The 11,909-nt window shown below is 33.9% G+C and overlaps 1 protein-coding gene across 2 annotated transcripts; it reads right to left on the reverse strand.

Annotated features, from left to right (window-relative positions):
- Positions 1-926: 926 nt before the first annotated feature.
- LOC137828405 (uncharacterized) lies at positions 927-7,224 on the reverse strand. 2 transcript variants are annotated; one of them, XM_068634969.1, is made up of 2 exons: positions 5,178-7,224; positions 927-1,229 (listed from the first exon to the last, which is right to left on the reverse strand). In XM_068634969.1, the coding sequence occupies exons 1-2, from the start codon at positions 6,926-6,928 to the stop codon at positions 1,223-1,225; spliced, it is 1,758 nt and encodes a 585-aa protein (XP_068491070.1). In that variant the 5' UTR covers positions 6,929-7,224; the 3' UTR covers positions 927-1,222. The 2 variants fall into 2 exon arrangements, with proteins under 2 accessions (XP_068491070.1, XP_068491071.1); XM_068634970.1 differs by lacking the exon at positions 927-1,229 and having other exon boundaries at positions 5,174-7,075.
- Positions 7,225-11,909: the final 4,685 nt, after the last annotated feature.

Raw genomic sequence — 11,909 nt, forward strand, 5'->3', positions numbered from 1 at the left:
TCTCCCAAATATTTTGTATCTAGTGATTCTAATTTTTACTTTCTTCCATTTCATTTCAATCAAACTATATCATATCAAACCACTTAATTAATTTGCTAAACATAAAATTATTTATTATGGCCACTGTAATTACTATATAATTCAATATATTAATTTATTTATGTGAATTAAAATAAATCAAATTTAGAATATAAACATATAATAATATCATTAGCATTTACTTATATTATAAATCTTATTCTAGAATTGATAAGGTGATGACCAATAATTAGTAAGAAATTACTTAATAGAAGAAAGTTAAAAGTTAAACTGATACACACACAAGAGCTTAACTTTCATTTTCAATATAGCCAAGCTGTAATATTTTTTTAAAAAATATTTTTATTTTTAAATTTTACATTTTAGTTCCTTGTATTTCAATTGAATTAATCAAATTATTCATTATATTTTCAATTGAATTAATTAAACTTTTTGCTATCTCAGTTGTACAATTTTATATCTTGTTTAGATTTAATAGCGCAATGTTAAGAAAACAGTGCAACATTCAATTTTAGATTATTTAATGTAATACTTAAAAAATATACTTTATAATGATTATGTAACAAATTGCATATAATTACAAAAGTATAAGAATGAATGTACATGTTTATATAATTTTTCTATAAACAAAAAAGCCAAATTTTTTTCATACAAACCATAAATTAAATTAATAAAAAATATAGTATGTGACATGGTTATATCATATTCTATTTTAATAAGTTCTCTTCAAAATCCACTTTCGACATTGCCCATATCATAAAATATGCCCAAATACCAGAGCATGCTGAACCCATATTTTCTATATCATGTAGGCAAAAACCCCCAACAATGTACGTATATTCCTAGAATAATATGTAATTATATTAAACTGCACCATGGGAGGGAAATTTTCACACAGAAGAATATCTCATTAAATATGACTATTATACAAAAGTCTCCAAAAAAATGGCAAAACTTTTCTATGATCCGTAACTACAACACTGCAACTGCAATTAGCACGTAACACTTAGTGGCAGAGACATCTCATGCTAATAGTCAATTAAAGCCATTGAAATTTTAACCAAGGAAAACCTATGGACATGTGAATTCAATATGTTTCTTCTCCCTTTGTTATCAAGTAGTGCCTTTCTCTGTGCTGTTTCTGCCAACCAATTCCCGTAACTGGCTTAACATTATGGAGAAACTAGTCCCTGCAAATTTCATAAACAGACATCAACCTCAACAAACAGATACTCGGAAACTAGAGTTAAAATTGATAATGGTAGATACTGAGAATATGGATATTAGTAGATGTGATAAAAATCAATCCTTGAGCACGCAACTACTGCCAAATGGTATACATAATAAACAAATAGAATATTTTAGATACATCAACATTCCATTTGAGGATAGAGGTACGGAAAGTGTTGGACAAAATACACTGTTATTTGATCAGAAAAGATTACGTTACTGTACAAGGAGAAGGAGATATTTAATAAGATACTTAGAATATTAAGGTGTTAGATATAAATAGGAGAACTATAAGATAGATATGGATTTGTTGTTACTATAAATTGGGCGTTGGCTCTTTGAGAAAGGAAAAATCCTTTGTGAAGGAGAAACCGTTGAAGGAGAGATTTCTCTTCTATTTTATTTTTTATCATATTAAATAAAAATATTTCTTTTCTTTTTCTTTTCAATTATTGATTCCTAGCAAATTGGTCCGACCTGCCCATCCCCAATCATGATGACTAATCAGGTGGGAGCATGGGAGAAAGTTGTCACTGAGCAAGGCTTGCAACTGGCAGAAATTAAAAACTGTTATGGTTTACATAAAAGATTTGCTATTATGGATGAAAAACAAGAAACCATAATCTTTTAAGGGGGATTCTGTTAATAAAGGTGAGAAATCTGCTGAAGAGGGGGGAATAGTGGGTTTGAGGAAGAACATGACTTTCTTCCTTGCTCCTGGGCAAATAAAGTTGAATTACCGACTTTTGAAGGTTCAGTAATCAAGAACCACACCCTTTGTGCTGGAGAAGAAACCAAAAAAGGTGAAAGAAAACTAGCAAGAAAAACAAAGATTGAAGTTGTGATGAAGAAAGAAGTTGATATTTTCATGAATAAGGAGAAACACATAAAAAATGAATTTATCTGCTGGCTGTGGATTGTGAAGAATGTGGATTGTGAAGAATGTGGATTGTGAAGAATGTGGATTGCAGGCCATTTTCTGCTGGATGACCTAGCAGTACACTAGCTCAAGAAGCATGATGAAGATTCAGCCAACAAGCTTGGCAATGGTGCCAAAAACAAAAGGAAGAAAGTCAAAGAAAGTCTTGGTGATTATTATTATACAGACTCTATCCTTGGCTCCATCACCACCCAAGCCTCTGGACATGAGTTTGACTATGGAGGCAAGTGGGTTCTCATTCCCATTTCTAACCTTGAGGACAAGGTTGATTTTTAAGATAGTTAGAATATTAATGGATTAGTTAGTCAGTTAAAGATGTTGGTTGATTTTTAAGATAGTTAGAAAATTAATGGGTTAGTTGTTGGTTAAAGGTGTTAGTTAGGTATAAATAGGGGAAGAAGGATACGAGAGATGCAGATTTGTTGCTATTGTAAATTGAGCAACCCTTGTAGGAAAGACTTCTCTCCTATATCTTATTATTTCCATCTTATTCAATAAAAATCTCTCTTTTTCTTTTCAATTCTTGGTTCCTAACAGATTATGGCTAAATTCTATTGATTTCAGAGCAAGGAAGGTATATTAAAGCAGAATCAAAATATCAAATCCTATTTTCTTACACAGCATATTTGTTGTATCATGTTAGACAACCCAAACAAATAACATACTTAAATATATATTATGTTATCTTCTAAGATAGTAAACATTTGATAAATTTGAAATCTGCACAGATTTTGAGAATTGTGTGTACAATTAAAAGATCAACAATACTACTGAGATAAGAACAAGGTGTTTAAATCGTACATAAAGTTGTGCAAATTTCATGGTTTAAAAATATTACAAAATATTTATAGCTGCCACTATTAGCTATTCATTTAAGCAGAACACAGGAACAGCTGATGAAGACACTGAATCTGTTATCAAATGATGCTAAATTTCTATTGCCAAATCATGTCTATCAAAAGGTTAGACTATTTCATAACATTACACTTGTATTTAACAGTCTTAAATCGGCGATCTTCAATCTTACAAATAAACAGGTTCTATTATGATATAAAGGCTCTGAACAGCCAATGAATGCAGGTTGATCACAAAATAGTAAACAGGAGTCAAATAACTCAAAACTACTGAGCTAAAATATTACTTGTGACACATATTGAACTGGTGCAACAATGGCTAACAACATGGTTGCATACTGTGATGAAAATAGCAATATGGATGGGAAGCGCACATTATATCAAATTTAATATAATAAAAAAATATAAGTAAACTCTCCGTGTGTGTATGAGAAAGCAGCAGCTTATAAAACATTCTTATTATCATATAAACTTAACCAAATCACCAACCATTCATAATCCAAACGTATCAAAACATCAAACATTATGAAGATGTTGAAAGGGTTAGGAACCTAAGTCCATTCACACCACAAGAGTTTATTAGATTAATAATCATAACATTCTTCTCATTCCTAATAAAGATTCAGTAGAACCAAGGCATTTTTTCCCCTGAATATTGTTCAAGATTCAAACAAGTTATTTATGCCAGCCACAGACAGACTGTCTTTCACATTCAATGAAACGAGACAGCACAAAAGAAAGGTAGAGAAAGAAAATGAAAACAATAGACAGTACAAAGGTAAACGTCAAAGGGCTGAGTCTCTAGGATTGTGCTCCTAAAGGCTAGAGGTTGCAAATATGAGGATCATCAAGAGTCAGTTGACCAAATTTATTCACTATTCTCTTAAAATAGATGTCAGCCTCACAAAAACACGACAGATTTTGTGCATAGGGCAAGCAAAAGTTCAGAAAGGTTGTTCATAAATACTATAAATGTCTGCAGAAGCTTAGCTTTGAAACTTATAAAGGACATTGCAAATTTTTTCAAGATAAACTTGCTTCCAAACTGGTTTGCAAGACATAAAGAAATTTGGGATAGATTCTGATACTGATGGCTCTTTGCTGATATAGAATAAAAGACATCAAAAGTTCTCACAACTACTTATGCCTCAGGTTAATACATTTCAATTCAGAGGTCACCCCCCACCTCCAGCTACTTATTATGACATCCAAAACATATATTTTGTTCTTATAAACTCTGAGATGAAGACATCCCAAAGTGTCTACAATAGCTCATTATTGTAGAATAGATCCCTCTGTGGCTCTCTCATTTAGAAGGAAGAGATGGTATTGCGTTAAGGCTTTTGGAAAAAATGTTTGCGAGCATCAGGTTTAGAATGTTAAGGAAATTCAGATGTTGATCTTAACAGACCTGCATAGCTAAATTACTACGAGTGTGTTACCAGGTAAAGGGTTTAATAGTATACATGGAAAAGGAAATTGAGAACTTTCGATTGTTAGTCACACTTGTTCAACCTTAGATGACATTTGTGTACTAGCACCTGAATATCCCACGTCCGTGGAAATTCAAGAATAACACAGCAGACGCAAGACAGGTACATGGGGTTACAGACAGACAAACAGTTGTAGATATGTAGCAATGGAAGAGAATCAACTACAAAGGTAAAAGAACAGAGAAAAAACCTTCTTCAGTGACCTCACTTAATTAGAGCCTTACACAAAACTCAACTCGTAGACCTTCCCATGTCTCCTTTCATAGGCTATAATACCAATGAACTGATACTAACTAATCTGACCCCATAATAAAATGTTATAGACAAGGGAAGGTATCAAAAGAAAAGAAAAAGTAGAAATAAAGTCAATGTAAGGTCTATATATGTTTGGATTAGCGTATTAATAAAACTTAAAATCAAAAACATTTTAATTCACCCTAAAATATTACTAATACAAACATAATCTGAGCATTAGCTTGACAAAGTAAACATTGAACTATATCATTTTAGCAACAGAGAAACCAGGATAAAGTTCAGCAACTATAATACCAAAGCTTATTTGAAGAAACACCATATTAGATTATGTAATTAAATGCAGCTTAGCATTAGAGGTTTACTTACCAATACTTTATCATCCCATCCCAGCCACACGTTGCTACCTTGCTCTGTTCCAAAGGATGCCACGCAGAACCAATGCAAACCCCTTCATGACACTTGAGAGTTCTGAAGACCTTGCAGCTCTTCCAGTCCCAGAACCAACACTTCCCCTCACCATCCCCTGACATGACAAATCGCCCATCCGGAGAAAAATTGACCTGACAGGCATATCCCGCCACAATATGTCCTGCAAACCGCTTCTTCTTGTTAAGTTGGAACTTCTCCCTTGTGCTATAAATAAGTATCTGGTTATCCAAGCTCTGTGCGGCAAGCCAATTAGCATTCGGGTGAAGCGAAATGGAAGGCATGGAGTGCATGTGTGGCTCACTAATATACTTTATCACCACAGGAATACCAAATTCCCACACCCTGAGGGACTTGTCATCACTAGAAGTAACAAATCTCCTGTTGTTATCAACAAAGGTGATGGTGTTCACAGCCCCCAAATGCTGATCATACTCCTGGGTTATCTGTCCAGTATTCATATCCCACTGAACAATCTTCTTATCACTCATTCCAGCCAACAAAACATTCTGCTTGTCCTCATCCGGATTAAGCTTCACCACATAGGGAATTTTCCCTGTGGCAAAAGTGGATATCACCTGCCCCGTCTCAGTGTCCCAATACTTAATATTCTTGTCATAGCCAGCACTCAAAAACTTGGTCCCATCATTGCTGAAACAAATATCCCTAACAGCTTTCGAATGTCCCATGTAAGTCCTCATACACTTGCCAGAGTTGAAAACATCCCAAATCTTAACCTTGGTATCCATGCTGGCAGAGAGAATCAAATGGCCAGAATTAGGGAAAAATCGAATAGCGGAAACTCCTTTGGTGTGTCCACTCCAAGTATGAACCAATCTCTTAGGTATATAGCAATGATCATTACTAGCCTTAGCATCCTTAGGAGCCGCAATCCAAGACCTACCCTGGTAATCCCTCTCCTCTTTCCCATGAAAGGTACTCTTGTCTTTAACAACCTCAACTTTCTCCCCTCCAAACCCACTCTTCTCTTCCCCTTTCTTCTTCGCATACTCCTCCGCGTACTTCTTCTGTTCCTCCGTCAACTCTCCCTGCAACCCTTCCTTCTTCCCCGCCCAGGGGCTCTTCTTGTTCTTCAGTAGCCACGCCTCGGAGGCCGGGTTTTCGATCTCCTCTTCTCCATCCTCCTCCACGTCGCCGCCTTCCTCACCGTTTTGGTCGGCGGATATTTGCTTGTCTTTGGCCTCGGTTTTGCGCCTCTTCTGCTGTTGGCGGGGGATATTATAGACGGAGACGGCGTTGTTGGAGCGGAGGGCGTCGAGGTCGCCAACGTAGTTGTTGGCAGAAGGGTCGGCAGCGTAGCCGAACTTGTGGAAGGTGTTGTACTGCTCGTCGAAGAGGAAGGGTTCGATGGCGGCGTCCTCGACGAAGCCAAGCTTGTGGTTGCGCATGCCCTGGGCGATGCCGTCCTTCGCGTAAGGGTGGGCCGGGCCCTGGATGGGGGCCCAGAGCTGGTCGTAGGAGGGGTTGAAGCTCACCAGGTGCTGAGTGGGGTCGATGGGCCTGGAGAGGGCCGAGGCGGATGAGGAGACGGTGAGGGCCAGCATGGTGTCGTCCACCTTGGGCGCCCCGGAACGGCCCGGGAGGATGCGCGGCGGAGAGCTAGGGTTTTGGGATGGAGAGTCCGGTTCGTCGTCGTTTTGGTCGTCTGAGTATTGGTGAAGGAGATCCATTCTATGATTATTGATGAATGCGAGAATGGGAACTGCGGAAGTGATTTTTCACGATTGCACTCCAATCAATTTCTTCGTTCTTGCTGCTTCCTTTGGTTTAAACCAACCTTTTTATTTTCCCTCTTTCTTTTTCCCCCCAGGATTTTTCCATTTGCTACGGAGGTTTAACATCATCTCAATATATAATCAAAATCTTTTTAAATTATACCTACTCAATTTTTTATCTATATGTTACAAAAACAAAAACAAAAATCAACCCACACATATTATAAAGGACATTAATGGGAAGATGCTCAAAATCTGATTTCTCTACTTCACATCCTACCTAACTGATCAAATATTTGAGGGGTTTAAGTTTAAGAAATTAGTTTATATATTTTAAAAAATAATTCAAATTATATTTTTACAATATTTCTAAAACGAGGTCAATATCATGTACTAATAGTATATCATATTTATAACAATATTATTTGTTTTAAAGATAGTGTAAAAGATAACCAATTATCTCTCAATATCTCATGTGTTGAGATCATTCATGTTAAAAATTCACTAGTATCTACACATAGATACTTTCGGAAGGAAGACTGACATATTGAAATTAGTGTTTAGAGACTTGCATTTATCATATTACCATGTATTCATCACAACATAGTTTTTCCTTCACAAAATTTATCATCATATGACATTAGTAAATTCATATGATATGTTCTTATTAGTTCTTTCAAACCTCAGACTCAGTCATATGAATTTAATTCCACTGATGTTCTTCATTTATGTGATTTCAATATATCAATAAAGTCATTATCGTCCCTTTTACAAAGCAATCACAAATAAATACACTCTCTTAACAATCTAAAAAATAACAAATGTTGTCAAAATGGCTTTAGCTCAGGAAAGTTGGCCAAGCGAATTTGAGACATAAATTTTCCAAAAATTGAAATCTCAAATTTGCACTTGGGATTTGGCTAAGCGGATTTGGGGAAAAAAAGCACCCCAAAAGTCAACTACAATCCACTAAGCAAACTTTGAGATTTAAATTTCTCTTAACTCTGCATGTAAAATTTACTTTAAGCATAGGAAAAAGTTAGGAAATGCACTGAGCGATTATACAATTTTTACATACAAAAATCCAATTTATAACAGTACTCTAACATTTTCAACCACTCAAATATATTTTCAAGTTCTATTTAAAAACAATAGCTTCCCTTATATGGGAAAACTTTCCTCCAAATAGATATTCGAAATCAATAGTAGGATTACTCCAAAACTCTAAAGACACTATTTGAAAATTTGATTAGTTAAAATTTATCTACTTCCTAAACTATTGTGTGGTAGTATTAGACTCTGAAACATACTAAATTTGGGAGAAGAAAAGTGAGGAAGAAAGGACAAATGAGAACAAGGGACTACTCTTTTGTTTTCCTTCTGGATTTTCAAAATTTATATATATATATATATATATATATATATATATATATATATATATATATATATGCTGAGGGGGTTTTGATTTGGAGGAAAAGATTTGTTGTTTTGGTAAGGAAATTATAATTAATATACATTTTATTTTGTGTTCTTATAATTTATCCAAGATCAAATGTTCCTTGTCGAATTACTCATGTCTTCTCTTCAATTCTGATTGCTCTTCTTGGATGGGCGAGAGGGTGAGGTACCTACAAAGATACTCCGACGCTCAAGTTAGATGAGGTCAATTTAGGTGATCTAGTTCAAAGTTCAAAATAATATTACCTTTCACTATGAGGGTCCCCTCTTATTTATATTGTTCTAGTGGACCTTATCCTATCAGAATGATTAAGAAAAGTCCAATGAGCGTTTAATCACGCATTATAACCCCTAATTGGGATTAATGCTATTAACCTGTGATGTGACGTGGACATTGCCTTTTACTAAGAGGTTGTTAGGTCGTCTAGGTAACCGACCATTCGGACTTCCGGTTTTCACTGAGTGGAAGCTTTGTTGTTGAGGAACACTTGGAAGAATTCCAATGAGGCTTTATCACCATGGGGGAGTCGTGCACTCTCCATCTGTTCTTCGACCTGTTGAACCATGAAAACCAGACGTCTGACTCCCACTAATCCTTGGTATAACACTTGCCCCCAGGCTTGAGCTTTCGTGAGAAAGCGAAAAGTCGTAATAAGTTTTAACGGCTTGTTAGTGTTGGAAGTTGTGTCGCGTTGTCGAGTATTAACTGCTTGGTGTTGAGGGATAGTGCTCTACCTATACTGTTGGTGATGTGATGGGTGACTGATGTGTCATGTCAACTTGTGCACGATCGCATCTGAGTCGTTGCCTTCATCTTGATATGACGCTCGAGATTTGTGCGACGTTTGAGTTTCCTTCTCCTTTTCAACGTTATATAACATTTCAAACAATACAAAAAAATACATAACATTTGCCTTAAATTTTATTATGTTGTCAATTTTTCTCATCGGTCTTGGTCTTAATGTATGTAATTTTGCTTCAATATCTATTTATCGACCTTAATTACAACTCTACGATTACTTTAACATCAAATCATCAAACTAAGAGTTCAATACAAAAAAAAAACAAAATTAAGTTTATGTTAATATATTTATGTATCGGTTAGTGTCGTTGTCACGCAATGAAATCAATGTTCTCTACAATATCTTGAAATCAATACCTGATAAGCTGGTTTTGCACTTAATATAATCAACCACCATTGTATTTGGTAGAGTTGTCGTAAAATATGGTTCCAAAACTTTCATTGACACATTTTTTCATTGTGAAGTTGTTGTAGTAGAAGTTTGACTTAAGTCTCAAGGTCATAAATCCTCTTATCATTGGTCTCAATTTAAATTTGATAAAGTCATTCTTTGTTAACAATTTTTTTTTCTAGTCACTTGAAGAGGGGACATTACAATTATCCCCTTTTGAACCACTTCCTAAGATTTCATGCACTATTTCTAAAGCTTCTCATTCTTTAGTTACAACACAAACACATACAATCTGTTAAAAAAAATTAATTTTTATCATGAAAATAGAAAAAGTAATGTATCCATATCAACAAAATGGTTAGCAAATTTCAAAGTACATTATTCGATACAAAGCAACATGTATTTTCATGAGCAAACATTTATACACTCTCATTTAACAAATAGTAAAAAACAACAATTACGTCCACACCAAGATGTTCAACCACCCAAACCTGTTGTCAAAAAACTAATTTTCACTAGATAAGAGTTCTACACATTTAATTAAAAAAAATCATTAAATTTACACTGACCTGCAAGACTGCAACTTAGTCAGCTAAGCGATTCCCACAACATTTTTTTACTAGTTAAAGATTTTGAAGGCCAAGCTTAAACTATTAACCCACACATGACATCCCCTGAATTATACATTTGCAAATCATCTAACTTATCTAACAACTTAGAAGGAAAACAACTAACCGTCTTAAGCATTGTTTTTATTCAGGTGATTATTGTTCACCCAGTAACAAAAGCAAATAATATTTGTGTTTGTATCCAACAATTCATGCGAAATGAGGGACAAAGAAGGGTGCAGAAATAGCCAATTTGGTTCTTAGGTGTAGTGCAATGATTTGAAGAGAAAACCACAACTAAAATGTGGTTTTACAGTGTTACCCTTTGTTTTTTCAAATAACTCATGTCATTCAATAATATTAATATTCCATGCAGAGAAAGATTCTCGTGCAACAGGATTCCCTGATTTTTTTTATTGTCATAAAAGTGGTGGTTGATGAGTGAATGGAATAATAAATAGTGGAAGGGGAGGTGTGTGTGTTCTGAATGCATTGAGTTGAGGGAGGAGGTGTGTGTTCTGAATGCATTGAGTTGAGGGAGGAGGTGAGTGTGATGTGAAGAGTTTGGGCTTGGTGAAAAGGACCTTGGAGGTTGGTGGTGTGTGGTGCAAGTTGGTCCTAGTGGTGATGTGTGGCTCACTGGTGCTGGTCCGTTTGTGATGATCGGTGGGTGTGACTAGGTGTGGTGTGCGGTTGGTGGTCGTCGTTGGTTAGTGGTGCACAATGGTCATGACAGGACTGACTGATTCACTGAGGTACACAAATGAAAATCCATAATTGATGTTGACATGTGAGAATTGATTCTCACACTCAAAATTTGTGGAGAATCAAAATTTCAATAATGAAAACCAGTTTTACACTTTTTGTTCCGAATCGATTATCCCTCATTTTTAAATATTTTTTTTATGTTTATTTTTATTTTTATATATGTATTATGTGATTTGATTTATGTATATACGAAAAAAATAGTTTGACTCAATGAATAATTATTTAATTTATTTTTATTTTTATTTTCATGTATGTATATAAAATATATAATGATAATTAGGTAGTTTGTTTTTGTTGAACAAGTGTATTATTTGTCACAATCTAGCATATTGATTGATATTTGCATAGTGATTGATAATGGTAATTAAGTTTAAAAACATAAATATTTTTGAAATAATAATGAATTAATTAAGATACTAAAATTTGTTTATATTTAACTTGTATAACTGATTTTGATACATATAATAAATACTACTTGTACATTTTAATATGTAAGAAATAATTACAAGTATAAAAAATATTTAAAGATTATAAAATACTACTTGTACGTTTTAGTATTAGGAAAAACCTACTTTATGTATAATATTGATTTTTAAAAAATATCAAGTAAAAAAAACTTTATAAATATTATTTTGAATTTATTAAATAATTAAAACTATAAAGAATATTTACATTTTTGAAAATACTACTTTATAGTATTTATTTTTTTTAAAAAGTAAAAAATTTACAAATATTATTTTAAATTTAAGAAATAATTATAAGTATAAAGAATATTTAAAGACTAAAAAAATACTTGTAAGTTTTAATATTTCGAAAAACCTACTTTATATATAATATATTGATTATTTTTTTTGAAAAATAAACTAAAAAAACTTTCTAAATATTATTTTGAATTTATAAAATAATTAA

This window comes from Phaseolus vulgaris, chromosome 7 (genome assembly GCF_000499845.2).
Source record: "Phaseolus vulgaris cultivar G19833 chromosome 7, P. vulgaris v2.0, whole genome shotgun sequence".
NCBI lineage: Eukaryota > Viridiplantae > Streptophyta > Magnoliopsida > Fabales > Fabaceae > Phaseolus > Phaseolus vulgaris.

Coding starts and splice junctions, on each gene's coding strand:
- LOC137828405 (XM_068634969.1), bottom strand. CDS start 6,928: ATGGATCTCCTTCACCAATACTCAGACGACCAAAACGACGACGAACCG.